Source organism: Lissotriton helveticus, chromosome 12 (genome assembly GCF_964261635.1).
Source record: "Lissotriton helveticus chromosome 12, aLisHel1.1, whole genome shotgun sequence".
Classification (NCBI taxonomy): Eukaryota; Metazoa; Chordata; class Amphibia; order Caudata; family Salamandridae; genus Lissotriton; species Lissotriton helveticus.
In genome coordinates this window covers 558,015,652-558,034,061 of record NC_136073.1, presented here as the reverse complement: position 1 = coordinate 558,034,061, position 18,410 = coordinate 558,015,652, and the positions used below count along the sequence as shown (strand labels likewise).

Here is an 18,410-nt window from a genome sequence, read left to right as displayed (position 1 = left end):
CAAGCATTCCCAAAGCACCTCCTTGCCACCTGAGGTCGGTGGGAGTTGGGTGGCCCCAGCCACAGCCAACAGGAGTCACCCGTCCCAGAGCACGGCCTCAGGCAGCAATCTCTTTTGGGGGTGGGCCCGGCCGCACCTGAAATGGCGGCCCTCTCTGAACACTGGGCCTGCTGTGGACTCTTCTGGCTGGGGGACCCCAGTGATCCTGATCTGGAGGCCTCGGCCTGGGGACAGCCCCGCCATGATCCACAAAGATCTGCAGTTCAATGACTGTGCCCCCCAGACCAAGGAGGAATCCTTTTTTTGATAGCGATACCAACCACACTGCCGGGCCAAACGCAAATACGCTGTCTGTCCAGCCTCGGCAGCCCAGTCAGGGCTCACTATGCTGTTTGGTGGTGCTTACTCCTGGTGATTGTGGGGGACACCTATTTCTAGATCGGGGGGCCTTGAAGTGACAACTGTGAGACACTGCATATTCAATAGCCGGCGGCCGTGGGTCTAGCGGTGCCCCTCACAATCAAATAGTCGCAAAGGCCGTTTCCGCCTCCCCTCGCCAATAATGCATAAATGCTGCAACCTGGCCACACGGTCCTGATGTGGGCGTGGAGGGGGTTGCACATGAGCGGCAAATGGTTGATACACCGGGCAGGATATAAGGACCTGGTGGAGCGGGGGGTCCACCCCTCTTTCTCCCCCTTTACTCCCCCCCCCCCTGGAGTTTTCAGCTCTATGGTGAACGAGCCCATCAACATGCTCCCAAAGAGACTGTAGGTTGGCCCACGTGAGTTGGTGCTGACTGTTGCCACTGAATCACCCCCACCTGTGTGACCCCACCTCACAGGACCACCGGACCACTACCACTTGTTCTTGGTGCTTCATCTGCTTGTGCTGCCTTACCCTGCGGGGCAAGAGGGCGGGCGTTGCACACTGCACTCCAGCTGCTGTCACCTCTGGCAGAATCATGGGGAAGGACAAGACCCACTCCTCCCAAACGCACATCAACAAATTCACCAATGGCTCGATGGGAGGCCCCACAGCCTTGGGGTTTCCTTGGGGCCCTGGTAGACTCCAGAAAAGGTAGACCTCTCTACTGTTTTACAGGCCATTCATGCATCGCAGGTCGCAGTAGACAACAAAATTGCAGAGGTTCACACTGATGTGGCGTTGTTGCACCAAGACCCGCAGTGCTTGGAGACACAACTCCCAGACGCCCCTCACCTTGCAGTAGCCTGTGTTGAGTTATGACAGATATTGCTGGAAGATGCGTGCCAATTGTGGCATGCCTTCACTGCGAGGGTCTATGAACATGGCAATAAAAATAGCAAGCTCCTCTACTGGCTTGCCACTAGACCCTTGGCATTCCATGTAATCCCTGAAATTCTAGACGCTGATAGAACACCCCTTCATACTACCCCTAGAACAGTACAGGCATTCACAAACTTTTATAGGCAGTTGTATGCCGCCGTTTCGATGCCAGATGCCGAACGGACCTCCCCACTGCTGGACGATATCCCTTTGCTTATGGTGTCTCGGGCTGAATGGCACGAGTTAGACCATATAGCGTCTGCTATCTCTGACTTGCCCGCTGGAAAGAGACCTGCCCCAGATGGCTATCCTAGAGTTCTATGCACCTGCTGGTGCTGTATGACGAAGTCGCTAAAGCAGGCCACTTCCCATCAGAAATTGACATGGCCACTATAGTGGTCATTCCAAAATCAAACCCTGTCCCCAACACCTGTGCTGTCCACCGGCCCATCTCCTTGATAAATGGGGAAATTAAAGTCTTCAGCAAGATACTGGCAACCAGGTTGAAAATGGCATTGACCACCTTTCATGCATCCTGACCAATGTGGCTTTATGCCAACTAGAGGTATGAGGCACTGCCTCAGGAGACTTGATGTTGCTTTGGAGCGTTGACAACTACTGACACCTTCTACTGCCCTTCAACTAACTGATTTCGAAAAAGCATTTGACACAGTGGACTGGTCCTTCTTATTACAAGTCCTGAGCACTGGACCCCCACTTCTGTGGATACATCAAACTGCTTTGTTCAAACCCATCTGCATGGGTACAAATTGATGGAGCAGTCTCCCACCCAATTCCAATTCTCTGGGGTAAGAGACAGAGCCGCCCCCTCTCCCCCCTCCGCTTCACCCTCATTATCAAGCCATTGGCAAGTCTTATCCCCTGTGATGCCCTGGTTTAGAGCTGGAGCTGGGAGACAGGACATGAGGACAGCATAGCTTACAGCCGTCCATTCCAGTGCAGCGCTTAAAGTTTCGCCACTTGGATATCCACCTTGCTCTCCTCCCTGAGATGGAGTTGGTCTGTTGGTCCAGATGGTAAAGGCTGACCTGTAAAGATGGGAGGGCCTTCCACTCAGTGTAATCGGGAGGGTCGCACCATTTAAAATGATGATCCTGCCACTATTTCTGTACCTCTTTTCAACTTTCCAGCGGGCCGTGCCCGTTAGGTGTTCAAGAAAATTGATTCCTTGGTGAAGGCGTTTTCTGACATAAATACATGCCTAGACTTGCCCTAGCCAAATGCCAGCGGGTTGCATACAATGGGGGCTTAGCATGACCAATCTCTACCTGTACTACCTTGGTTCCCAGACCCTTGTCATCAATGAGTGGTTTAGCAGGGCTGGTTGGATCAAGCATTCAGAGTGGAGCTGACCTCGATGGCTTCAGCGCCATGATGGGGATGCTCTATGATGCCCCCATTCCCCAGGTGCTCACCAAAGTGGTTCTTCTCTGCTGGTGTTCTGCCCTTCGATACATGGGTCGGAACTCAGGACTAATGATGCAGACCCCCCCTCCCCTCCAATGTGGAGAGGGGGAGAGGAACCTAGCTGCACACCCCTCCAGTGAAGAGAGACTGGCTAAGCGAGACAGCCGGCCTGGAGGGCTTTACCCAATGGGACTTGATAGTCATCTCCCTGCTGGGAGACGTCTGGTCCAGTGGCCACATACACTCTTTTCAGGTGCTCCAATCATCCAAGGATCACCGTCCATGAAATTTTACAAGTACCTCCAGCCACGGCATGCACTGAAGGTGAACTTCTCTCAGGACATGAACACCCTGAACAGAGCCCCCCGGAGGCGAAGCTCTTGATGGGTGCACTATTAAAGGACAGAATTTCCCAAATTTAGACTCCCTGATCATTAACGCCTCAGACACCTTTGCGCTGCTGTAAACCCAATGGGAGGAGTGGGTTGGACCCTTGGAGGAGAAAGACTAGCGGGACGCCTAAATGACCCATTGCACCATAACAATTTCATCTAGATTGCTACTTGTATCAAACATACTACCTTCACCATGCATATCTTACCCCCAGCCGCCTACACCAAGTTATCCCTAGCCCCACATGTTGCAGGTGTCCCCATGCCCCAGCAGACTTCTACAATATGGTATGGACATGCCCCTCGATTGCCAGCTATTGGGGTGAGGTGACTTGGACGCTGTCATGCGTGCTGGGCTGGGAGGTAGGGATGTTCCTTAGACTCTCCTGATTTTCTTAAGGGGATGGGGGTACGAGAGCCGACCAGGCACTATACGTAGTGGCTACCAAGGTAGCAAAATGAGACACAGCCCAGGGATGGATATCACCCAAGCCACCATCGCTGCCCCAGTGGCACCAGGGTGTTGACTGGTGTGCACAACAAGAAAAATTGGTGCATGAGGCCCGTGGCTGCCCGAAAAATCAAACTAAGACCTGGAGTAAATGGGGGGACCACTTTGGACTTGGCATGCTATAGTACTGCTGTTTAAGTGTGCTCATGTGTGGGCTCCAATACTGTTGACTCATGATAGGGAGTTTCATCTGGGATTTGATTATTGTATTGTGATGGTGCTCATAATTGGCTGTTCGCTATATATGTTTTCATGTGCAAAAATCAATAAAGGTTATAGAAAAAAACCTAATGCCCACTGCCAAACCTTCCTGGGCCAAAGACAATACAAGCAAAGGACAGTGCTGCCTAAAGAGGATCAACTTATTTCTCCTCACACCAGGTGACACCTTTAATCCAGCACCTGAATTTATAGACTTGGTGGAGGGGTATAGACTTGGTGGAGAGTAGACTGAAACTGCACTGAAGATAGAATGCTTCCCCCAGAGACTCCCACCAAACGTGAAGGGAAATCTCTAGCACCCACATTGCTGGACACTGAGCATTTTTGGAGGTAACAGACAAATCCACCACTTGGAGAATATGGACACTGACACCTTTATATGCAGATCCCGCTTGTGATTAGCAAGATGACCCCTGCTGAGTCTGTATAATCTGATGTGGAGTGATCCCACCAGATGATTGACTGTTAGAGAGATCGTAAACAGTGACAGTCAGTGACATAACCTGATCACATCGAGACAGAGGGCACACAATGATATGCCACCCTGCTTGTTGCAATGGTACAAGGCAGCCAGGGTGTCTGTCAGTAACTGGACCAACTTACCCTTGATGGGTTTGATGGAAGGCAGAAAGAGATCTAACCAAATGACATGCAGCTTCAGGACATGCACACATCTGGAGACCACCGGCCACTAAATTACACATCATCAAGGTAACCTCCCCAGCTGAGAGATGAGGTATCGTCAATACCCTGAATTCTGTATGCAATGGATCTGCCATCAACCGCTACAGGTCATGAGCCACCTCATCATACACATGGATCTTGTCTGAGAGGAATTTTCAAAGCTGAACCCACTGCAAACTCAAGTTCCACTGAAGGACGTGCATTTGCCAATGAGCATGAGACACCAGCAGAATGCAGTATGCTAGCGGACCAAGTACCCTTGAACTATCAAGGCTGGAATTAGCTCTTGTCTGAAGCAAATTATTTGATCTTGACTGGATACCACTTTTCAGCCCTTCTTTGCTTGTCCATCTTGTACCGCCTGGTCAAAAGAACTTCACGGGCCCTCTGGTAGGACATGCAAAACCTCATACTCCATGTCCCAGAGGAAGGGTGTGGCTACATCATCCCAAAAGGAAGTTATCACCTACTGGGTGCGTTGCTAGACTGCCCAAGGAAAATATTTTTTGCCCATTGCATCAGTACTCTTTAATACATTGTCAGCAGGAGTGGATGAAAAAGAATTATTATTGGTCATAAAAGTGGAAGCCTGCAACTCGAGGGTATTCGGATTAGGGTGCTGTGTCAGAAACGTAGGGTCTCCAGGCAATGGGCTATGGGGTCTAGCAATAGTCACCATAGACCAGTGCCTGGAGACCCTATGTCTCAGAAAATGTTCATGCCTTGCTGCTGAGATGGGTCAACAAGAGCATAATTAAATGGCAACAAAGGCTGTGAAGTAGAAGGTCCAGGTTGCAAAACATCTGTTAAGAGATTATCTTTAATCTCGTCTATTGAGAGGCAATTAGAAATCGTCCACTGCCCACTGAAGCAATACTGTAACTGAGGCACTTTCCTTGGTCAGGGACCCGAATGGCAAATCCACGCCAATCTCAGGGGAGTTGTCCACGTCAGGGTACAAAGCAGCATCTGTATTGTGTGAGGGGAGCAACTGATCTCCCTTTTCATCATCAGTATTATGTTGCAGTGTCCGAGGGCTTGTAGATCATCTGAGTCCTACCCAAAAATGGCCTCCGTCCTCTAAAAGTTGGTGAGGTAGAGGAACTGGAGAGGAGACTTCCTCCACCAAGGATTGAGGCTTAGTTATTGTATAGTGTGAGGTAGGATGAACCCTTATTGAATATGGATCCAGATCCCAGGCCAGAACCAAATCTGGAATCAGCATCACTGGTGCCTGCGCCACTGCAGGAGCAACTGGCGGAGCCTGTGGTGAATGAGTAGAAGCATGGCGTGGCATCTCAGACAAAGTGGGATTCATCAAGGGTCAGTCTGCACCAGAGAAGAGCCTGCTGGTTGAATTTCGACTGGATTCATGACATGTCTGGGTGTCAGAAGGTGTGAGCGGTTATGAACTTAAGAATTTGTCGTAGTCCTCCATGAAGGATGCAACCTGCCTAGGAGTTGATGGATCTCAAGGCGTTTTTGCTCCAAATTTGGCATTGGTGCAAAGGATGATGGCGAAGCCAGATTCTAGTTCCTTGAACCGTGTTCTCTCTGGAACTGTACTTCTTTGACTTGTCCTTCATCTTTGCCTTTGACTTACCTGGCATGGGTGACCTGAACCAGGACCGCCTTGCGATATCAGTCAGACAGACCCAGATTATTGGATTGTGTCACGTAGAACTTGCCTTTCTACTCCCTGATGAGTTTAGGATGCATCCGAGAAGATTTGTCACAAATGTTGGAGCTGTGTTTGAGGAACTACAGGTAGATGTTGTGCTGGTCTGTAACAGACACATGCAACTTGGTTTTAAGCCTGTCACCTGAAAGTGGCATCCCTGCACAATGGCAAACAAGTTGAAGAAGTAAAAATAACAAATCTCAGGGAACTCTTACAAGAGGTTCTGGATCTAGTATGGTGTCTGGTGAGATTCCCAAGGTGAGGAATCTATTGGTAGGAGATAGGCAGTTTGAGGTGTCCATCCTTTTTAAAATGCTAAATAATTGAGTGTGAACATTTATACTCATCAATTATATTTTATTTTTCATTAACTCACTCTAGGCGTGATTCGAACACTTTCCTGTGATTAGGTGTAATTTGTTTTCAAATTTCAATAAGTATAAAGTTTGAAATGGATGGAAGCAGTAAAAAGAAATCTCTATTTTGGATTCACACCTAAGGCATGGTTAGTAATTGCTGTTTATTTGTCCCAGCCTGATTAACTGACCAAACTAGCTGTTTTTCCTAACATTCAAGAACACTTTTTGCAAATGGAACACAATCAGTGACCTGCTTCTGCCATCAGATTCTTACCTTCTAACCCTTACATTATAAAAATGAACAATATAAACAACTGCTCAATCTGTAGCCTGCAAATTTTGCAAGAAGTCTAACACTGTGACTTGAATGCGTAGAAATGCACACAGCACACAAAGAACTATTAGTACATGAGTCTGACAATGATTTTCCACCACCGACCAGGAACACTTCCTCTTCCAGCCTCACCATGAGACACCCTCAAAACAATAAAACCAATACCAGAAAAACATAGACTAACAGAAGCACGAGTACTCAAATCCCCACTATCATCAACCCTTGTTCACTTCCAACATTGTATGCGTGAAAGGAAAATAGTATAGAGTAAAACTAACAACAAAGTAAAGCATAGATGAGAAGTTATAGGGAGGCAGGTCAATCAATCATGCCATTTGTATAGCGCACTACTCACCCGGGAGGGTCTCAAGGCGCTTGGGGGGAGGGGTATGCTACTGCTCGAACAGCCAGGTCTTGAGTTGTTTCCTGAAGGCGAGATGGTCCTGGGTCAGCCGAAGGTGGATGGGGAGGGAGTTCCAAGTCTTGGCAGCCAGGTAAGAGAAGGATCTTCCTCCGGCAGTGGCTCTTCGGATGCGTGGTACGGTTGCGAGGGCGAGGCTGGTGGACCGTAGCTGGCGGGTGGGCGTGTAGAAGGTCAGGCGGTCGTTGAGGTACTTGGGGCCCAGGTCGTGGAGAGACTTGTGTGCATGGGTGAGGAGCCGGAACGTGATCCTCTTGTCGACGGGGAGCCAGTGCAGGTTCCTCAGGTGGCTGGAGATGTGGCTGCGTCGAGGGACATCCAGGATGAGTCGGGCGGAGGCGTTCTGGATGCGCTGGAGTCTTTTCTGTAGCTTGGCTGTGGTTCCGGTGTAGAGGGCGTTTCCGTAGTCCAGTCGGCTGCTGACGAGTGCCTGGGTGACAGTCTTCCTGGTCTCGGTCGGGATCCAGCGGAAGATCTTGCGAAGCATACGCAGGGTGTTGAAGCACGATGAGGAGACGGCGTTGACTTGTCTGGTCATCGAGAGGGAGGGGTCCAGGATGAAGCCCAGGTTGCGTGCGTGGTCGGTTGGCTTGGGTATGGTGCCCAGGGCTGGGGGCCACCAGGAGCCGTCCCAGGCGGAGGGCGAAGATCCCAGGATGAGGACTTCCGTCTTGTCCGAGTTCAGTTTCAGGCGGCTGTCCTTCATCCACTCGGCGACGTCTTTCATCCCTTCGTGTAGGCATGTTCTGGCGGTGTCGGGGTCTCTGGTGAGGGAGAGGATCAGCTGGGTGTCGTCGGCGTAAGAGATGATGTTGAGGTTGTGCTGGCGTGCGATGGCTGCGAGAGGTTTCATGTAGATGTTGAAGAGGGTGGGGCTGAGTGAAGATCCTTGCGGGACGCCGCAGATGACTTCGGTGGCCTCGGAGCGAAACAGGGGGAGGCGGACTCTTTGTGTTCTTCCGGCGAGGAACGAGATGATTCACTCCAGTGCCTTCTCTTGGATACCGATGTTGCTGAGGCGCTGGACTAGGGTGCGGTGGCAGACCGTGTCGAACGCAGCGGAGAGGTCCAGGAGGATGAGGGCCACTGTTTCCCCCTTGTCGAGCAGGGTCCGGATGTCGTCGGTGGCTGCGATGAGGGCGGTCTCGGTGCTGTGGTTGGCTCTGAAGCCGGACTGCGAGGGGTCGAGGGATCCGTTCGTCTCGAGGAAGGCGGTCAGCTGTCTGTTGACGATCTTCTCGATGACTTTAGCAGGAAAAGGGAGGAGCGAGATGGGGCGAAAGTTTTTGAGATCGGTGGGGTCCGCTGTAGGTTTCTTCAGGAGGGCGCTGATCTCGGCGTGCTTCCAGCTCTCCGGGAAGGTGGCGGTGTTGAAGGAGGCGTTGATGATGTTCCGGAGTTGGGGTGCGATGGTGGAGTCGGCCTTGTTGAAGACGTGGTGTGGGCAGGGGTCGGTCGGTGATCCGGAGTGGATGGTGTTCATCGTTCGGGCTGTGTCTTCGGTGGTCACCGTGGTCCAGGTGCGAAGGGTGGCGGTGGGGGGCGTTGGTTCGACGGTTGGGTGCGTGGGTGGGGCGCCGAAGCTGTTGTGGATGTCGGCGATCTTGCGGTGGAAGAACGAGACGAGGGAGTCGCAGAGGTCTTGTGACGGAGTGATGTCGTTGGTGCCGGTGCTGGGGTTGGAGAACTCCTTGACGATAGTGAAGAGCTCTTTGCTGTCGTGGGCGTTGTTGTCCAGTCGTTCCTTCAGGGATTTCTTCTTGGTGGTGCGGATGAGCTGGTGGTGCTTGCGGGTAGCTTGTTTGAGGGCGGTCATGTTGTCGGTGGTCCGGTCGAGGAGCCAGGCTTTCTCGAGGGTGCGGCAGGTCTTCTTGGAGTCCTTGAGGTCGTCGGTGAACCAGGATGCCTTCTTGCTTCTGGGTCTGCTGGGAGGGTTCTTTAGTGGCGCGAGGTCATCGGCGCAGGCGGTCAGCCACTGTGTGAAGTTGCGGGCTGCTTCGTTGGGGTCCGTTGTGTTGGCGGGTGGGCTCTGGCTGAGGGAGGTGGTGAGCTGGTCTGCGGTGATCTTGCTCCAATTCCTGTGAGGTACCTGTTGCGGGTGGTGGTGGGTCGTGGATCTTTTGAAGCTGAAGTGGACGCAGCTGTGGTCGGTCCAGTGGAGTCCGGTGGCGTGGCTGAAGGTGATGTACTTGCTGGAAGAGAAGACGGGATCAAGCGTGTGGCCGGCGTAGTGGGTGGGGGTGTTGACCAGTTGCTTGAGTCCGAGGTTGGCGAGGTTTTCCAGCAGGGCGGTGGTGTTGCGGTCCTTGTTGTTCTCCAGGTGGAAGTTGAGGTCCCCGAGGAGGATGTAGTCAGTGGAGGGGAGGGCGTGCGGGCTGATGAAGTCTGTGATGTCTTCGCTGAATTGTGTGCGTGGTCCCGGGGGTCTGTAGACGAGGGTGCCTCTGAGGGTCGTCTTAGGGTCGGTGTGAATCTGGAAGTGGAGATGTTCGGCTGCGGCGAAGGAGTCGTTGGCGTCGGTTGTGATGCGGATGGTGTTCCTGTGGACGATGGCGATGCCACCTCCGGTCTGGTTGATGCGGTCCCTCCTGATGATCTTGTACCCGTCCGGGATGGCGATGGCGATGTCTGGTGCAGAGGAGGCGTTCATCCAGGTTTCCGTGAGGAAGGCGACGTCCGGTGATGTAGCGTCGAGGAGGTTCCAGAGTTCCACGGCGTGTCTGTGGACGGAGCGGGTGTTGATCAGGATGCACTTGAGGTGGGAGGCAGATATCTTGGGGAGTTCCTGGTTGGGTCGTGAGGAGGATGTGGAGAAACTGGGATTGGGTACAGAGCATCGCTATGTGTGTGTGAAAGTAGGGTGCACTCCATATAGTTAGGTAGCAGGGACGAGAAGAAATATCATTTTGCCCAGCAAAACCTAGTAATTTGAGTGACCATGTGTTGACCGAAAGCATGATTCTGCATCTTCCTTTCTTTCCAAAGGTAGGGTAGGACTGATGACTCATCTTCGTGAACTCAGGAAAAAACCTCGACAGTAAAAGGTCTACCGTCACTGTCCCAATTCTGTAGCTCCACACTATGCTCCAGACTACTTTAATTCTTTGGTACTTTAACCATATGATTCTGATCGCACTATGTGCTTTTCTGTACCCTCACACTCCCTAACTTTCTGAATCTTAAATAAACCACAATGGTTGGAAAATCCTGTGTGTGCAAAGCCTGATCTTATATGCTTCAGCTGATTCAACTCTTCCTCTTTTAAGCTCCCCTTATTAAGTTGATAGAGAAGCAACTCCTGTTCAAGCCAGTAACTTTTATGCGATGAGACCTAAATTCTGCCTAGCACCATTCTGCCAGAAAGCGTTTTTGACTTCCAATACTCCTGCATAAGCACTTTGTATCATCCAAAGAAGGTCTATTGTATTTACAAAGCTTAGCCTCATTTGGTATATGTTTTGCTGTTCTTAATTGTATTATTGCTGCTGTCAGAATAAGGAAAAAACTATGCACTTTCATTTATTTCAGGAAATAGTTTTTAATAGTGTTTAAGATTGATGCTTTTTACCTTTTTATTAAAAAAATAACTAGTCTTTACTGAAATTTGAATTGCTGTATCCAAGGTACTGTATTTTGTGCTGCTACTGAATGGAGGGTCTACTGTGTTTTTCTTTTTTTTTTATTCTGTATTTGCTTTAATGGTCATTATCTTGGCCGAATAAAGAATATTTGAAACATTGACACCTGAATTCATCTGTCTTTGTCACTTAATAATACTGTCGCTCACTCACTGCAGCTCGCTGTCCACACTAACCATGCTCTCCAACATTGCAGCCCACCGATGGAATACGAATGATACCAGGGCGAGTCACACTTACTCAGAGGAAATTCCTTGAGAATCTGTCCATAAAATTATGAAATACAGATAGGTCGAATGTGAGAAACAACAGCTTTGAATGAGTGTTTAGAATCACCAGAAAGTCCTCTGTAAATATACTTAATATACAAACTATAGTTCAAATGCAAACGCTAAACATGAGAAAAATTGAAAAAGGGAGAAGTACTGGTAAAATAAGCTAACAAATCCTAATATACATCTTGTTAAGAGTGATGCTAATTGTTTAAGGCTACATCATACCACGTGTTGGTATTGTGGGATGCCCTTCCGATATCAGAACCTCCGCGAATGGCTTGTCCAGGTGTTCGGCCCTAATGGTGGAGCAAGTGAGTGACATATAGCCCAATATCCATTCAGCACTGAGTTCATTGTGACAACACATCTCTGGCCTTGGTTTGTATTTTAAGTGGATCACTAACACCACCGATAAATATCAGGCAAAGGGCGCGGTGGAGAGGGTGCAATATGCCCTATGGGGACTTTGATCACCTAAGATGAGCCAGAGTAAATTGGTTCCGGTATGAAAAGCTGGTGATGCCTCTTGTTCTTCTGTGAAACAAAGTGGTTTTCAGGTGTAGGCTGGGTGCATTAAGTTGGCATGAAGGAAGAATGGTGTATTTTCGTCTATTTTATCAGTTTTTTCGACATCGAAAGTAAGAAAAAACTTAAAAAATCAGAACATGGCAAGGTCAGGTGGGTGCATTCACCACGCAGATTTACGATGTATTTGGATACGCAGATTTACAATGTATTTGGATAGTTTTACAATCTATAGCATTTATATACTCTATTGCGAGCACTACTATTCTCTTACTACAATACCAAAGAGGGACCTAGGTGTTACTAATGTAAAACATGTCTTTGTTTTGGGATGCAATGCACCTGCAGAACACACATTGTGAAGATTTACTTCAAAGGTGGCATTTAGAAGCTTGATGTATAAGGACACCAGGGGCGGCTCTAGGCTCATGGCGGCCCTGGGCAGGGAGTGTGGGTAGGGGGCCCCGGAAAAGGAACGCAGGCGCGGAGGCCAGTGAAGAGGGGCGTTTGTAAGTGGAACAGAGCCGGTAGCCACCAAATCCCTGCCAGGGGCCGCCAAGCAAATATGTATCCATCCTCAGAGGATTATTATATGAAGGATATATATTGGCGTGGTGGCCCCTGGAGTTTGGTGGCCCTGTGCAGGTGCACAGCTTGCACATGCCTAAGGCCGCCCATGAGACAATAAAATCCCAGTGTATCGTTGGCGTTCCGCTGTGAGACTGCCTGAGAGTATTATTAGCCATCTCCTGGATAGTCACATGAACAGCCTTCCTGGGCCTGGCAGGGTGGAGGGGGCAGGCGGAGGAGCGACAAAAGCACACATTCCCAATTGATTCCAAAAGTTGAGCGTCTGCTCCCTTTTCTCTTGTGTAGTCATTTATTTGATAATCTCTGAATCCTGGAGGCGCAATATAGTAATGTCAATTTAGAAGGAAGAAATATCTAATAACTTCAATCTCATAAAATTTCGGTATCCGCAATGTAAATGTCTAAAATTGGCCAGGAGAATGGTAGTGTTATCTGTCAAAGTTGTTTAAATCAACAACAGAAGAGCAAACGAGGCGCAATCTTCTAGCTGCAAAGCCCGGTGGGAATGGAGCAGTGCCTACGGTTTCATTTTGGGTGGAAAGTAGCTAGGAAATCTATCAAAAGGAGTGTGTGTGGGCACTGGACTGTGATTCTGAAGGTAACTGCAAAACAAGACCAGGTTGTTCAGGTCGTTTGAGGCTTCTGAAGACTGACTACATGCATGAAATGTAGGTGCCATATTGTGTCCAAGTGCCATGACTTTTTAAATGCAAACGAGGATCAGGTGAATCTAGATGGTGGAGCGAGTCAAAAGAGTTTAGAGCCATGTTGGGAAGTGGGTTAACAATCAGCATGAGCTAGAAAGGAACACCTACGAAAATGTGGACACTCAAAGGTCAATACTGGCGCACCATGTTAGACAATTGATGCACTCAAAACTTTAGCACTAATAGTTAAACAGATATCACACAGACCATATGTCCACTAGGCAAAATTGATGAATGTATGTATACCTTCCTAATGTAGGTGACCTGTTTATGTATTCGACGGGGTTGCACATTTTGTTGCTAACATTTGGCCAACGTGTTTGTGTCCCCAAGAAACATATGCAGTGGTAGCAGTGTGCAAAGAAACATCATGTACCACAGTGCAGTGTGACAAGGCATGCATGAAGACCTGATACAGTAAGTGCATTCATATACCAAACTATGGGCTTTTTATATACCGTCTGGCAGAGGCGGGGCATCTGCCTATTAAGCAGTGAATATTCTATGCCCCCTAATTATGATGCATAGACATCAATACACTCTATCTGCATCAAGCGCGATATCTGCTGCTTTTAGGCAAATGTCCTGTATCCACTAAACTCTAAACCCGCATTTATGTTGGTCTCCTTTAAATGTGATACCTTTCTACACTTGGTCAATTCGCACTTGTGTATTTTCCAAAATCAAAAGGCAATTGTCCTGGGACATACTCACCGCTTTCCATTCCAGGTTGAGGCCCTCCTCTTTGTAAAGTATGTAATCAATCCGTCTCCCATTGCCTTTCAAAGGCACCTTTCTCCCCTTTTGGTTTGGACAGTGGTTCTTGCTTGTAGGATATACTAAATACTCTTTTCTACCATCCTCGTTTTCCAGAACCCTGCACAAAACAGAGTAAAACATATTTTTTTTACTTCATTATATAAGTTAATGAGTACATTTCATTGGTTTCACAATGAAGCATGGAGATGCTGGGACACAGTAGGGAATCAAAGATTGAAAGGAGTAACTGCATTGGGGTGGGGAAAATAGAAAGAAATCATACATTTACTTAGGTATTTAAAGAGCACTTTGGAGAATGTTAATTTAAGTATTTCAAAGTCCAGATCAAGGATCTCCAATATTGAACTCATGGTCACCAACAAAGTATGGGCCCCAGGATCAGAAAACAGATCGACAATCTATTCACAATATTCCAAGATTTAACCTACCTAAAGACTCATAAAAATACCCTTTGAGCGTCCTTCCACTTCCAAAAGGAATTACTAACCTCTTCCAGCCTTAACATCCAGAGGAATGAATTTTTAAAGAATTAAGTGAGAAATAGTGCCTAAAAGCATAATCCCAAATGTAGCTATCTCATCTCGTTGGACCGGGTCGAAGTCAAAAGTTCAGGCCGACCGTAATGGAACACTGGTCAGATACAGTTACAGATTAGTCCAACTAAAGGCCTACCTTCTCAAGTTTTGTGCCAAAAGTCCTGTTCGCATTGGCAAGGGTCGCAAAAAGAAAGGAGAGCATGGTGGGCAGCTGTCGGCGTGGTGAGAAGAGCAGGCCAGGCATCGGAACGGGTGGGTTGGAGCTTCGCATTGGTTGTTCTCCCATGGGTGGTCAATGCTGCAGTGCGAGGAGATGGGCTGGTGGCGGCTCACTCTAGTTTTTGTTGCGACCGGCTCGGTCTCGGTGCGAACGATGCCTGTTCACAGTCACAAAGAGCCCAAAATCTTGATTTAAGCTTGCAGAGCCACACCAAGATTCCAGGACCTGAGGGGCACCATTTGGGGGTAAGGAAGTCACTGCAGCTGGGACAAGGCACTGGTTGGGGAGCCTCTTATGTCCATGAGGATCAGATCAGGAGGCCAGCAGACTAGCCATTTGAGTCACTCTGGAGTTCTGGGTTCAAGATGAAGTTGCAGGTCCAGTTTTGCTTCCCCAGGCAAGGAGGCAACAGTTCCTTTAGAGTAGCAGTCCGTCAGAGTGGCAGTCCTGTGGCAGCACAGCAGGCCTTCTTCCTGGCAGAGTATCCACAGGTTCAGAAGTGTATTGAAGAGGTGGTGGCTGAGGTCCAGTATTTATACCCAGTTGTGCCTTTGAAAAGGAGAGAAGCTTCTAGAGGTTTCCCTTTGAAGTCCTCAGGCATTCTGCCTTCCCTGCTCTGGCTCTAGACTAACTACAGCGGGTATGCAGCCTTTTGTGTGGAGGCAGGACACAGCCTATTCCGGTGTAGGTAGGGCTGTGCCCAGCGCTTCCCTCCCTTACTGCCAGTGATGGCCCATCCAGTCATACCTAAGTCCCCTATTATATGTGTCTGTCTAGGAGGAAAACAAAAAGCTCAACTGTCAGCTTCAGCCAGTCATGTGACCAGAGACAGACTGCAGGCACTAAATGGCTAAGTCAAGAAAATGGCCAGCTTCTAAAAGTTCCTTTTTCGGACTTGCAGTTTAAAATGCAACTTCACCATAATCTAGATTTTTAGATTGTGATTCCAGACACCAAACACGAACTGATTATCTCTTCCCATTTAGAAATTGCATTAAAAAAATGTAGCAAGGGAACTCCAATATTACCCTATGGGAGAGATAGGCCTTGAGGTAGTGAAAAACAAATTTAAGAGTTTTTCTTTCCACTACCGGGACATGTAAAGCTTAAAGGTACATGTCCTACTTGTTAAATACATTGAACCCTGGCCTCTGGGTTGTCCAGGGCCTGGCCTAGGGGTAACATACATGTATTAAAAATGAAGGTTTAGGCCTGGCAAAAGTTTTTTTGTGCCAGGTCAAAGTGGCAGGTTAAAACTGCAAACACAGGTTCTGCAATGGCAGGCTTGAGACCTGTCTAAAGGGCTATTTAAGTGAGTAGTGCTGCAGGCCCAAAAGTAGAATTTAATTTATAGGCCATGGGCACCAGTAATTCCACTTTACTAGGGACTTACAAGTAAATGAAGTATGAGAATTGGGTATAAGCCAAACAAACATGTTTTGAGGAGGGAGCACAAGCACTCGGGCACTGGTTAGCACTTGTACAGTGCACAGAGTTTTAAGACCAGCCAAAAACGAATTGAACAAAAAAATAAGAGAAGGAAGGCACAGCAGGAGGTGCAAAGTCCAACATGGCACTATTAAAACAGTGGCTCAAACTGTAAACATATTTTAGTGTTTGTACAGGACCTAACGTTTTAAAGTTTGCTTCTTTTATGTTTTATTAATAGCATCGACTGTTGTGCAGTGAGTAGCAATGCTCTTTACAGCTAAATTAACCAGGAGACAACGGTCTCAGAAATACATTTAACAATAGTACAACACGAAGAAGGAAGGCTGGCATTCATGCAATTTGCTAAGTGAAAGCAAGGCATGGGATGGAGGAGGGTAGAATGCAGAAAGTAGAGGGCCCATTTGACCTTTATCTGGTGTTGAGGTAGTGAAAAAAATTTCGGCCAACACGTGTTTTACTGCAGTACATGTGGCAACACGTGATCCTTTCTACGTTAAAATGTTGAAATTAAAAGACAGCAGAAGAAAATCAGAAATTATACTTACTTTTGTAGATTATCAGGCGAGCATACTTCCTCATCATAAAGGCCTTCAGGATCCAACAGGGTTCCTATGATATTAACAAACAGGTTACACAATGCTTCGCTGATCTCTCTTACACAAAACCTTCTACACTAGTCTTCCCAGTTGTGAATCAAGGTACAAATGATTACAAATAACAAACCATGCTGCCATTTTCAATTTAATAGCTTTGGTGGAGAAAACAGGTCTTGCGTTCAGAATGGAACCAACCAATCTTTGGGAATCACCACGGTACAGCAGTGAGGAACCTTCACACATCAGGAGTGTAAATTGTTGTGCTGTGGGTACAGAAGACTGCACCCTTCTTCCCATTGGGGGATAAGGGCCCCACTCTATGGCTTTAGTGTATCCCCTGACTGAGTATTCCAACAGCCACACTGTGCACGCTCTATCAGGGCTCCATTCTGAGTCTGGAGTACATCCTGATTCGACTGGTACATCTGGGTATGTCTTCCTTTAGAAAGAAGTGTTGTTACCCTCAATCAATCTGTCAGTACACCAGGGTTTTATAAAGGCTAGTTGGGTGGTAGGTACCCTATCTTTGATCTACAAGATGTTTTATTCTGTGTCACTCTATTTACTACATACGGCCTATTTGGTGTTTAGCGCTGTGCATGGAGCTAGAGTGGACATAGACTCTTTTGGTAATGAGAGCACCATGTCCCAATCTTTCTCCCCTTGTTCCCTTTCCTTTGTACCTGAACTGTAGTAATGTCATAATTGTGACTGACCGAGACTTTGTGTCCATGCAGGACCACTGTAGTTAGATCTTGCTAATCTTCCCCTGCCTGCAAGGCCAATAAAAGGCTGAAATGGGAGAAACTGTTTTGGAAGGGACCGCAGTCTAGATAAATTACCTCTCTTTTTCCTGCCCAGTTCCCTGTCTTAGGGAAAAATATATTATTCACAGCTGCTTACAGTGGCATGAGTGATGCACCATCCACCATTTCCCAATTCACTTTAAAATGACAGGATCTCAGGAGACTTACCAAGTCTTCCCTTAATTTGTGATTATGCTAGCAGTACATTTTAGGACCTTAGAAGACTCCAAGGCAACTTTGCTGTAGTCCTGCAGGAAGGCTTCTACCAATTATAATTAAGGTATTACTATTGCTGCAGATGAAGCCTTTACCTGCTACATCAATAAAGTAGTAATGTGGGCCCCTCCCTTGGAAAAACACACTAGTTGTAGCACCAGCGGCCAGTTAAGCAGGGCTACACCCATGTTTTGGTTTACAAGAAGCAGGCTGGATGGAGAACCCCAATCCTGATGTGTCCATAGTTCTTTGTAATTACCCCAAGCACTATTCTGTAAACCTTTGAGCTAAAGGTATGTAAATTTACTGGAACACATAATGCTCACAAAAGTAATCTACCAGAACGTTGGAATAAAATAAATAAAATCCCAGAGTGACGTGGATTCAACTGTTGGATATTCAACAATTCTACAAAATTCCTAACCCAGATGGTGTATGTACGTGGCGTGCTACACCAGTGAATCCGAGTAAATGATTAAACTGATGAGATAAACATTATAAAGCACTAAGACTATAATATACATGTTTTTCCATCACAAGAGCTGAGATGATCCAATTTGCGCCTATGATGTGCACTGTCAGATGTTAATCCGTGAGGACGTGGTACCTGGGTGTCACGTTTGTCTGGTTATTCTGACATGTCCACGTCAGCTGCAACTAAAAAGTCTGAACTTGGAGCAGTGTGGGACACCACTGAATCTTTATTTGCCGGTACTTGCAGCGCTGTT

The 18,410-nt window shown here is 47.8% G+C and overlaps 1 protein-coding gene across 3 annotated transcripts in view; it reads right to left on the bottom strand.

Moving 5' to 3' along the window:
* The window catches only part of SMPD3 (sphingomyelin phosphodiesterase 3), a 1,033,773-nt gene that overhangs the window by 13,912 nt on the left and 1,001,451 nt on the right, over window positions 1–18,410 (bottom strand). For all 3 annotated transcript variants that reach the window (XM_078669784.1, XM_078669786.1, XM_078669785.1), the window contains 2 exons: window positions 16,610–16,673; window positions 13,791–13,953 (listed from right to left, as the gene is read on the bottom strand). In XM_078669784.1, the coding sequence (XP_078525910.1) occupies window positions 13,791–13,953; window positions 16,610–16,673 (227 nt within the window). The remainder of the gene's footprint in view (window positions 1–13,790; window positions 13,954–16,609; window positions 16,674–18,410) is intronic.